The 11,312-nt window shown below is 43.2% G+C and overlaps 1 protein-coding gene across 2 annotated transcripts; it reads right to left on the bottom strand.

The window, feature by feature from the left end:
- Positions 1-1,239: 1,239 nt before the first annotated feature.
- On the bottom strand, positions 1,240-10,174 carry LOC120723837 (type-2 angiotensin II receptor-like). Of its 2 annotated transcripts, none has more exons than XM_040015599.1 (3): positions 10,042-10,174; positions 4,118-4,439; positions 1,240-3,625 (listed from the first exon to the last, which is right to left on the bottom strand). In XM_040015599.1, the coding sequence occupies exon 3, from the start codon at positions 3,560-3,562 to the stop codon at positions 2,225-2,227; it is 1,338 nt and encodes a 445-aa protein (XP_039871533.1). In that variant the 5' UTR covers positions 3,563-3,625; positions 4,118-4,439; positions 10,042-10,174; the 3' UTR covers positions 1,240-2,224. The 2 variants fall into 2 exon arrangements, with proteins under 2 accessions (XP_039871533.1, XP_039871532.1); XM_040015598.1 differs by lacking the exon at positions 10,042-10,174 and adding an exon at positions 6,423-6,538.
- Positions 10,175-11,312: the final 1,138 nt, after the last annotated feature.

Genomic DNA, 11,312 nt, shown 5'->3' with positions numbered 1-11,312 from the left:
TCTGCTTAAACGTGTGTTCAAAGACACTCCCACCTGCTCTGTAGAAGAGCGAGGAATCAGCTAATGAAGCTGCGCGTACAACAAACTCATCCAGCAATCTGTCCCATCAGTAGGAAAGTTCTGTCGTGTCAAATTAAGAGTCTGGTGATTAAAATATTCAATGTTTACTGCGGTGACATTACCACAGGAAACGTCAATTTGCTGATAGCACGGCGTCTGGTACTCTGAGCTCATCTGTCATGTTCAGATGTAGGCTTTTTTATTTGCAGGACTGAATGCTGTTCTTGACCGCATGGTGTCCTTCACATCACCAAAAAGCTTCTGTAAGAAAAAACCCTTCAGAAAGGTTACCCATGTGACTCTGGCATTCAGCGTATTCTCCAAGTGGGTGGCTCTCTTTAATGCGGCTTTTGTCGCGGGTGTCTGTTTTTATACATTCAGAAGTGTAGCCTACATGAGTCATCAGTCTGTGTCAGAGCCATTTTTCCCTCGGCTCAGAAAGATCATGAGCAGTGGGACTTTGGGCCTTTGACTGGGTTAGCAGCCAATGGCATCTCTTTCAATGATTCTGCAGCATTTTAGCGCCACCCAGTGGCAAAAAGCGGGAAATATTCATGTATTTCAAGTAGACTGAAGAAGTTTTCCTCACTTTATTTATTAGCAGCCCCCCCCCCCCCCCCCCCCACAAAAAAAAAACATTCAAGATAGAAAAGAAGAATTTACCATTTATTCATAATAAAGCCTTTCAGTGATTATTAATTTAGCTTTCCTGCTTGTAAAAATTCCTTGCAACCACCAGTCCGGAACAAAATTACACCATGTTGTATTGGCTCTCAGCTCACAGAGAGACAGCCCAGGGTCAATGCAGAATGCAGCAAATCTATACTGGACACAAATAGCAGGCAGAGATATATCATTGATCAGCTGCAGGCTCCCTCAACCAACACAAGCGGCCGGACTGGAATGCATCATAAGGATATTAGTATGAGATTATGATATCTGGCCTTGATATGTGTGGAATTTGTGTGAGGCTTTCTGGAAGGGGAGACTGGATGTCCATCTGCCAGGCTGACAGTAATCTCAGCTCTCATATTCCCAGGTGGGGAAAGCTCGGAGTCACAGCTGTTAGAGGGTAAGACGGGGAAAAGGAACATTTGAAATCTCTAGTAAATTGATCGGGTTTCACAAAACGGAAGGCATAGTCATTTTGGAGAACTGTATCAAGCAAAGGAAGTGGCATATGGAAAGTGGTTTTTGCTTTATTTCTTTTCCCAATACATACAGATAAATGTCAAGTACACATGATACTTTGGTCCCCCCAAAAGAGGAAAAGTAGACCCTTTTGTGAAATTAATGTATTTGTTTTTAGCTTGTTTTCCTTTACAAAAAACAAACAAACAATTTAATATAAAATATTATTATACAATGAGATATTTCCTTTTAGAAAAATATAGGATATAACATTTGTATAAGAACAAATCACACTTAAAAAGCATACTATTAAATTAATGCTAGCTAGTGAGATGTCTAGGGCTAGCCTAGGCTAACGCTAAATTATGAACTAGACTTTTAAATAATGTGGTCTGATTACCCAACATAGCAACACAGCAACACAATGTAGTTTCTTATATTTCATAGTAATTTGGGCTAGAGGAACATAAAAACTAAAGCAATGCTTAAAAGTCTTAAATTAGCATAGATGTAGCTTGCACTGCTTATAGCTAACAGATTTTTTTTTTTATTCTGCGAGGCTATAAAACAAGCTGTGAATAAATCATCTTTATATACAGCAGCTATGGACAGAGATATGATCATTTGTTTAGATTTGTGTTTATATCCAGATGGTGAATTCATATGCAGTATTTGTTATGTTTTAGCTTTGTTTGTAGTTTCTAGCAACTCCAGGGGGAATATCTTCTTCATTAGCTGCTAATTGTGCCACTCTGTTCAGTTGCTAGGCACAAACTGTGTCTGTCAGCTGTTTGGTTCTTATCAGGTACTGTACATTAAGTTTTGACAATGTTGTTTTTCCAAAATGATTCCCGCTGCAGCCAGAAATGACATCATGTGAGTGACTCACAAGAGATGCTTGATGACTGTCCAAATCAAGTGTGGAAAAAATGTTTTATCTACAGTTATTTTTTGTAAAGCAGAAATGACCTCTGCTAGAATTTGACTTAGTTTTAGTAACAGCTCTGTCTCACACAGCCACGCTCATTGGTGTTCAGCAGTTATCACTGAGGGGATGAGAAAGTCTCCTTGCTGGAGTCAGGGCTGGGAATTGGGGCAGGTACGCAGAGCCAGAGGGCTCCACAATCGCCAAGTCTTTGAGGTCACTGAGTTTTCGAGAGAAGGAGCTCAGCCTGGTGCTGAAGGAGCCCCTCTTCTGGCTGTGTTCTTCCCCTCGGGCCTTTAAACAAGCACACAGGCCCTTGCATAAGCCTCCTAGACGGCCACGGAAATGGTTCCCAATGAAGCAGTAGAGCACAGGGTTGATGGCCGAGTTGGAGAAACCCAGGCAGAGTGTGAGAGGGGTGAGGTTTTGGATGCTCCAGCTTACCCAGCAGCTGTCCAACCAGCCTTCACTATAGAGCACATCCAAAAAGGTCACGCAGTGGAAGGGGAACCAGCAGAGGAAAAATGCCAGAACCACTGCAGCTACTGTCCACAATACCCTTTCAAGCCCCCTACCCTCCAGGGGTCTGGCCCCACTTGAGCTGGGATTCACAGAAGGGGTGGGGGGTCTCTCCGGTTTACTATAGCCCTCGTGGAACTGTAGTGATTTAAAGAATGACATGCTGTGTGGGTGAGACAGATTCTGCATTCTTACCAACCCCGTATCAACCAACAAATGTCTACCAATAGCACAGTAGCAACAAGAGATGACAAAGAGTGGTAGAAGAAAGGCCAGAACAATCTTTATCCAGACCAGGGTCCGATACCAGGTATGATCAGGATATAAAATTGCACAGGCCTCCACACCAAGCGCATCCAGGTAGTAGGTCTCCCTCAGAGCTAAGGTAGGGCCTGAGCAAGCACATGCCAGAACCCACACAAGGATGCAGATGAACCGGGCGCGCTTGGCGTCTCGTGCACTTTGGGAACGGAGTGGATGCACAATGGCCAGGTAGCGGTCTATGCTCATGCATGTGATAAAGAAGATAGACGCGTAGAGGTTGAGGTTGTGGAGAGCGCCGCAGATTTTGCAGGCTACTCGACCGAAGGGCCAGTTGTAGCCCTGGGAGTAGTAGACGGCCCACAGCGGGAGCGACAACAGGAACAGCAGGTCGGACACGCAGAGGTTCAGCATGAAGGTGTTAGCTACTGTTCTCCTTGAGGCACTACCATGTGCCAGGACACACACTGCCAAGGTGTTGGCTATGGTTCCCAGCACACAGATCACACTGTAGACGGTGGGGATGACTGTGGTCATGGGCACAGGAGGCCAGTCCGAGCAGAGGGGAGCAGAGGGAGTCGGGGAGGTGTTCACAAAAAGCTCCGTCGTCGAATAGAGGGAAGAGGTGGAGTTGAAAAGGGAGAGGTCATTTGGGATTGCCATCATGGAACTGGATGTACCGTTGCCTCACACAGTTTAACTTCCCTCCTTTGAGTTTTCCAAGGTCAGCTGGAAATAATGCAAAACAAGAGCGCATTTAAAATTCAGCTGCCTTTTATGGACAAAGTTTCTCTACACAGGCATCTTTATTTGGTGCGAGCCTTTATTAGGTGTCTTACTTGATATCTAATCAAAGCAAAAATACATTACGCCATACTTGATACACTGTAATCCAGTGGCTGTAATCCAGTTTTATTGGAATACTGTAAAAAAAACATCTTTCTTCAATTAAAGATTACATTTTTGAAACAATCATGAATTAATTTGAAAAAGTTTTAAAAGTGTTAAAAAGACTAAAAACGAATCTTGCAACAGTGTACAAGTGAAAGCACTACTAACTGCATAAATAAATCAAATTCAAAGCAAGCCATCATTCGTACATGGAAAATGATCTCATCGACTACGCTGATTCCAATAAAAAATATTCTGACGGTTGAAGTTGTGATAGAAAACAGAAAACTCTCGCTCTTAGACTAGTAAAGCCATTTATGATTTCTTTACCTGATGTAATTGAGCGTCCAGTCCAAACAGTCTAGCTCTTTTTCAAAGCTTCTTTTGGCTAAAATCCATGTCTTGACAATTTCTCCTCGACCCCTTTAAAAGAAATCTGCACAGCTGAAGACCCCGGACTGTATCATGCTCATGAGTTGGACCGCCTGTGTGTGTGTGGAGAAAACAACCTCCAGACTCTGAGAAACCAGATGACGTTGGGGGTCTTATAGGCCCCGGGAGTCTCTTGACGATTGCACAACAGGGAAGTTGCTGTACGTCACACACCTTCATCACTACCAAGGGGCTGGACTGTAACTGGACGTAAGCCAGCCTACACAGAAGGAGAAGAACAGAAAGAAATAAACTTGCTCTGTTTCTTTTTTTTTCCCCCTGTATCCTTTCTTTATCCCTCCCCGCCCTCCGTCCAGGAACTTCCACCAGAAACTAACAAAATCAAATCAAGATGTATGTTGTAGTAAAACTTTGCCTCCAGTGACTGCAGCCACACAGCGGCGTGTCATACCTGACCGTAATAAATGGGACGCTGGTGTGTTCTGTATTTCAAACTTACAGCTCTAACTGCCCCCGACGGGGCCTCTGACCCCAGAAAGAGAGGCTCTGTTAATTAGCAGAGCCTCGCACTTTGTGTCATATTGGTCCTGCTGGCGGTCAGATAAGCCATGGGAAATATTTACTCTATTTGAGCGGAAGTCAAACCAGCTCCTGGGCCTGAGAGAAAAAAGGGAGGGGGGAGAGAACACTGTATGGAAGATGGATGTGGAGGAAGATGAGCAGGAACTGCGGGGAGTGAAGAAGAAGATGCGAAGGCAGAAGGGAGAGAAAGACAAGGGAAGGGAAGGAGAGAAAGCGGAGATTCCCTCCAGTGTTTTTTTTTTATTAAGGCCTCTGCTGAAAGTTAATGAGGGATGCGTGCAAAGCTCCGACACTGATTACATCACAGCTCCTTTGATCAGCACGAATCTCTCCGCGCCCGCGCACGTTTGCACCTATGCTGCACTACGTGTAGATGCGGGTGCACTCAGCCCGGCGTGCGTTCATCGACGCCAGCGCACTTGGATCTGTTTACATGTGCGCGCACTCTGCTCCATTGAGCATCTATCAGGACGTGATGTTTTCTAATGGCTGCGGGAAAGCTGACAGCGAAGATGAAGGATGAAGGCGAGACAGAAAGCAGAAGATTTTGAAGGCCGCAAAATGAGGAGGTTCGCCGTGGCGTGCTTGCAGGATATGAACTGGGAACGTGCTGCAAAGCGCAAAATTATTAAAATGCGATAGCTTTTGCTTCTCCAGAACGGAAACTTTGTCATGTACTGGCATGCTGGGTATGCACAGTTGTTCTCATACTCAGACACGTCATATTTTCATGAGGACCCTCGCAGATAATAACACATTCCTCAGCTCCATTAGATGAACCTTAAAAACCACGTTTTACATGACATACGACCCTTTAAGGCATCCTGTCCTAAAGGTCACTAAAGCTTTAAATCAACAGTCCTCTCAGAGACAGGAATGCAAACACACACACACACAGATCGACAGAAGCCAAGCCTTAGTCATGACATGCAACAACTAAAAACAGAAATTTATGCTTTCACGCTGGCCAACAGAAATACCAGATGACAGAGAAAGCAGAGCTATGTCTGTGCCTCACCAGTTCCACCATAACAGAGTGATGAACCTCTCCTTACGTCTCATCAGAAGATATTGTTCTTTTTACTCTACTAGACTTAGTTTTAGCTAAAACAACTACACAGAAACTCAATAACCAAATTACTTTTTGCCATATGTATGCAGAGTTTCATTGATAGGTGCTCTTACTAAACAGTGACAGCCAATATCCTTAATGTGGTCGTCTCAAACCATAGCTGTGGCTGTGGGCACAGGAACCCCACCCACCTGCTTTTCAAACCTAATATTTGTGACAGGCAAAGAAGGGTGGTGTTAAAGGGGGAGGATGCAATTGCACTTTAATGTAAGCTTAAATATGGCTCCAGACTCAGGACATAATTCCCCTGTAATTACATGGAATTTCAATTATTTTAGTTATAATTACAAAGTCATTTACATATAAACACACTAGACTAAGGCGACAAGTCTGGCTTATAGAGGAAACAAAGTCACTACTATACAGTTAGTACTGATTAACTTCCTGGTAATTTAGAGGAAAAACAATCTTGCACTGTGTGCTGTGCTTTTGTTGTGCAGGCTGTAGCGACTTAACCATCTTTATTTTTTCACATCATTATTTAACATTTATTACACTGATGGGCATGCTATACTTAAAATTACTTACAGTAAAATGGGTGTCTAGGCCCAGATGTACAGCATACCTAAGATAAGATAAGAAGAACTTTATTTATCCCGAGGGAAATTCTTTTGTCATACACAGAGACAGAGCAACAGAGGAATAAGATATACAATATATACAATAAAAATATTAGTATACAGTAATATACAGTAGGATAATGCAAAATATGATATCCAATAACTCCAATGAAGTAACAATATAACTATATCCTGAAAAATAAATAGCTTAGCTATCAGTGCAGGTGATTATATAAGATGGAAAAATATTGTTTCTTTTACCACTAAATTACCAGGATTACACCGTATTTACAAGTATTTCCACACTACTTAAATTTACTGCAAGTATAATTAATTTCTCTTAACATCAAAGGAACAGAAAACAGCTGTTTTACAGTAAGCCATGTCATCGCACGTCCGTCCATCCATTCACTTCCACGTATCCTTTGCAGGGTCGCCAGCGCCCCGCTATCCCAGCTAGGGCGAGAGGCGGGGCTCACCCTGAACAGGTCGCCAGTCTGTCGCAGGGCTAACACATAGACAGAGACAACCATTCTAATCTAACCAAGCTAATTTAGTCTGGTGCATTTTAACGTTCTGCTATTAGGCCTCCGCGGCCAGTGTGATTATACTGTTACAGCTTTATAAACACAAATAAGCTTAAAAAGTTATTTGAACCTTCACAGTTATCAAGATAATTGCATTTTGTACAGTTATTATGACGGACCTGGTTTGATCTCTGTTGTGCTTTAGCGCTAAACAAATTGAAAACACTGTGAGGCTGTAAGTAGGTTAAGAGGAATTTCAATTTTAATTCTGGTGGAAGGCCTGTGCGGCGGATTGTGAGCAAGACGACGAGATGGAGGATGATGGAAGTGAAGCGAGAGGAAAAGGAAGGTCGCCCTGAAGGTAACAGGAAGGACAGAGGGTGCTCGACAAGTGCTACAAAACTGACAGTGGAGCTTTTTTATGTCACTGGAATCATAAATATTTAAATAAAAATGAGGAAAATAGTCTTAAGCTTTATACTCCAAGCAGACTGCAGGATGTTGGGAAATGAGTTTAAATATGAGATTTCAAACAATAAACAATGACCTTTGTAGATAGTTGTGTGCGGTTGTCGGCTCAATTAATTGCCAAAAAATATTTAAAAACCAGAAGATATGTGAGAAATATGGCTCAAGCAGTGATGGTGGCTCACAGACACTGATTAGTTCTGTGCTTCACCCCTGACCGCTACACCGCTGAAAAATGTTCAAAAATCAAAATAATTGTCTTGCTCAATCACACACACACACACACACACACACACACACACACACACACACACACACACACACAGAATGTTTTCTTTGACCTTTGTCAACAATTGGAAAGGCAATCACACAACATCCTATCTGCAGACAATCAATTAAAGCGGCTCACGGTGAATTCACTCTTCAAGGCGGTGATTGCGCGTTAAAACGAGGCAGCGTCTGCTGCACGCTCAAAAATCCCCAAATCACGCATTCACTCGGGCTGAGTGAGACCGAGCATGTGTGGGAGAGCGGGAGGCTGTATGTGTCTGCACAGTCAGGCACCAGATAAGGAGAGCAACGGAGCAGAGGGCATCAAACCTCGGCTCACCTCGCAAACTACTGCTGGACATCACTCTCCCAGCTAATTATTTTCTTTCACAGTTCATTTTAGCCTGGATTAAAAGCACGACATTTAATTCATTATTATTATCATCATTATTATTCCACTAGCGTAGTTTGCCAGGTTTTTCTGCTTTCTGTTTCCTTGGCGCTCATTAAATAAAATGCTATTAACAGCTGTAAGGAAAAAGGGAAAAAAAAAACTACAGCTGATATCAGCAGCCTGAAAAACGTGCCAAACTCTGCTAAAACCAGTTTGTTGCTCTTCAGCGGGCTAAATTGCTACCATCTGATTTAATCCCACACTTGCAGGAAAAACATGTACTGCGAACACATGCTGGCTTGCATAATCAGAAGAGGAAGTTGTGCTTCAGTAAACATGCACAGCTTCCATTACTCTTGTGTTTATGGTTTTTTGCTGATAAATGTGATATGTGTTTATTTGCTGGTGGTGGAGGCGGTGGGGAGGTGTCCCTTGCTGAACAGACCCTGAGAAGATAACCACCACAAACCATAACCCCCATAAAGTCCTCTGTGGAAAATCCAGCTCATGGGGGTGAAAGGTGAGAGGTCAGGGTTGTAGTCCCCCCCCCCCCTCATTTCCTCTCTGCTGGTCAAAAAATTAGATCTGAGCGCACTCTGGCCTACATGCCAGAGTCCAGTCTTCTTATTAATTCTCAAAACATGGCTGTAGCCGCTGTTCATGTGGGATGCTGTGAGGAAAGGGGACCCTATATGTGAAGGGGACCCTTGAGGGAAGCCAGATGAAGCTATACTTAGTCACATCTCTGTGTGTGTGTGTGTGTGTGTGTGTGTGTGTGTGTGTGTGTGTGTGTGTGTGTGTGCGTGCGTGCGCTGGGGGGCACAGCTTATGGCAACAAGATGTCCATCCTTCCCTAACAAGCTGTGAGAAGAAAGGATTTCTCTGATTTACACGATTCCCAACTCTTTCTGGTCACTTCTATTTTGAACTGAATCAATATGTTCCATATGGGTTTTTTATTATTATTGATGCTGCTGGTCGCTAGTTGTTCCTGGAGGAACTGTCAGACTTGTTTTATTTATATATTTTTAAAAAAAATACAGACTCCCTCCAGTCAGTAAGTCTCTTGCTCCCGTGACTCAAAGCAGCAGCACAAGCTGTTGCTTTGATGCCACACGAAGCCAGGTTCCCGTATGTGCGCCCTTCTCCATATATTCCAGAAAGAAAAACGTGCAAGTACGGACATCTTGTGACTCGCACTACATACACACAGGCACAGAGGATCCCAAGGGTTGTGACTCTGGACAGACTCGTGCAGAGTTTATGAGGTCCGGGGGTCCAGCTCCAGTTCCTCTAAGGGGCCGTAAGAGCCTATAAAGATGTGAACAGATACCTCAGCCCCTCTTTACAAACACAGAAATAAGCAAAAACATGTGGCACCGGGAATGCTGGTTTTTTTTGTGTATGTGTGTGTAAACGTGACACAGGTGATTTAAAGCAGCCTACAACAGCCGGTGTGGCTTATCTGCTGTAACTGCAGTTACTGGATTTCTAACAAAGGGAGGAAAGGAAAAGGGGGCAACAAAAAAGCTGTATCTCAGCCGGACAAGCAAAACCATCCACTAATGGAGAACTGGGAGTATTCTGCCTGGGAGTAAATGTAACATAAGATTAAACATAAAAATGTGCACCAACAAAAGATATCATCTCCAACAATACCAAGACCAGAGGAAACAACTGTTTGCAGGACTGGAAACAAAGAGACAGGGTTGAACCTAAATGTGCTAAATCAGGGCTTAAATGATCGATAATAGCAATAAATGTAAATGACCACTGAAATATCCAAAAGTAGAATAATAACATGAAAAAAAGAGAGATCTTATGACTTTGCAGTGGTAGCCTTAGTTATCCAGCTCTTTGCAGCTTTTTCTAATTACAGTAAAGCCTATGGCAGACCAAATAAATCAATAATTAAAAACATACAGTACCTCAGGGTGCTTCAGTGCCCGAACAATAAAAACACTAAAGTGCATATAAAACAGTTAATGGTGAAAACAAAGGTGTCAGCCACACAGGGAGAGCACACAAAGCATCGTGATCGGAGCGCGGGGGGGTCAGCCTGCAGTCTGCACAGCAGCCAATCAGGAGCCTATTTATTCATTTGTGATTTCGCACCTGATTGGCTGCTGGCTCCTGCTCGGCTGTTAATATTCTCGAGCTAAACACACACACGCAAGCACACAAACAAAAATCACTTTTCAGAGAACACAAGGCATTAATGCACGCTTGCTGTTCAAACTGCTCGGCATAATCATTCCCATGAATAATAATTGCTCGGGTGCTGTGCTTACATTATGATTTTATTGCAACTTTGAAAACACCATTGAAACTTTTGGTTTCTGTAAAGCATCGATCAGTAGAGATTAGCTTTTAGATTATATGACCCAGTGTCTGACTTGTTACAACTTGATTTGATTCAATGGCTGACATGTGGCTGTAAGGAGCCACACAGGTCTGTTACTATAAATCATAGGACACGTAAACACCAAAACATTAAAAATGTAAACGTGGTTCTGGAGGAAAAGTCAGGGCTCATTATCTCTTTTTAGTGGGTGTGAAAGAATTGCAGTACATTTCATGCATGTCAACGTGCTGATTGTTATCAGGAACCGAAATAACTTGCGTGATATTTACACATGTGGAAAATGAGAAGGTGTGATGACAGTTTTATTCTAGTCAAGGCATGTTTACTCTGCTGAACGAGCAGAAGTGTTAGTCGAAACCGTCCCCTCTCACCCAACCCGTCGCAGCACATGGCCGTCCCTCCCTGAGCCTGGTGCTGCTGGAGGTCTCTCCTGTTTAATGGGAGTTTTTCCTTCCCACTGTTGCCAAGTGCTTGCTTATGGGGAGTCATCTGATCGTTGGGGTTTTCTATTATTGTAGGGCAGGGGTGGGGGAACTCCAGGCCTCAGGGGCCAGTGTCCTGCAGGTTTTACATGTGTCCTTGATTCAACACAGCTGATCTAAATGGCTAAATTACCTCCTTAACATGTCTTGAAGTTCTCCAGAGGCCTGCTAATGAACTAATCATCAGATTCAGGTGTGTTGACCCAGGGTGAGATCTAAAACCTGCAGGACACCGACCCTTGAGGCCTGGAGTTCCTCACCCCTGACTTTTAAATATAAATCTAAGAGTACTCAATCTTCATAATGTTTTTGATATATGGATTATAATTAATGTCTACAAACTGTAACAAAG

The sequence above is a fragment of the Simochromis diagramma genome, unplaced genomic scaffold, assembly GCF_900408965.1.
Source record: "Simochromis diagramma unplaced genomic scaffold, fSimDia1.1 OVJJ01000685.1, whole genome shotgun sequence".
In the NCBI taxonomy this organism is placed as follows: Eukaryota; Metazoa; Chordata; class Actinopteri; order Cichliformes; family Cichlidae; genus Simochromis; species Simochromis diagramma.
The sequence above is the reverse complement of the archived record's forward strand: the minus strand, read 5'-3'. Positions and strand labels throughout refer to the sequence as shown.

Bases quoted from the DNA above. Each gene is read 5' to 3' on its own strand.
- LOC120723837 (XM_040015599.1), bottom strand. From the start codon at position 3,562: ATGATGGCAATCCCAAATGACCTCTCCCTTTTCAACTCCACCTCTTCC.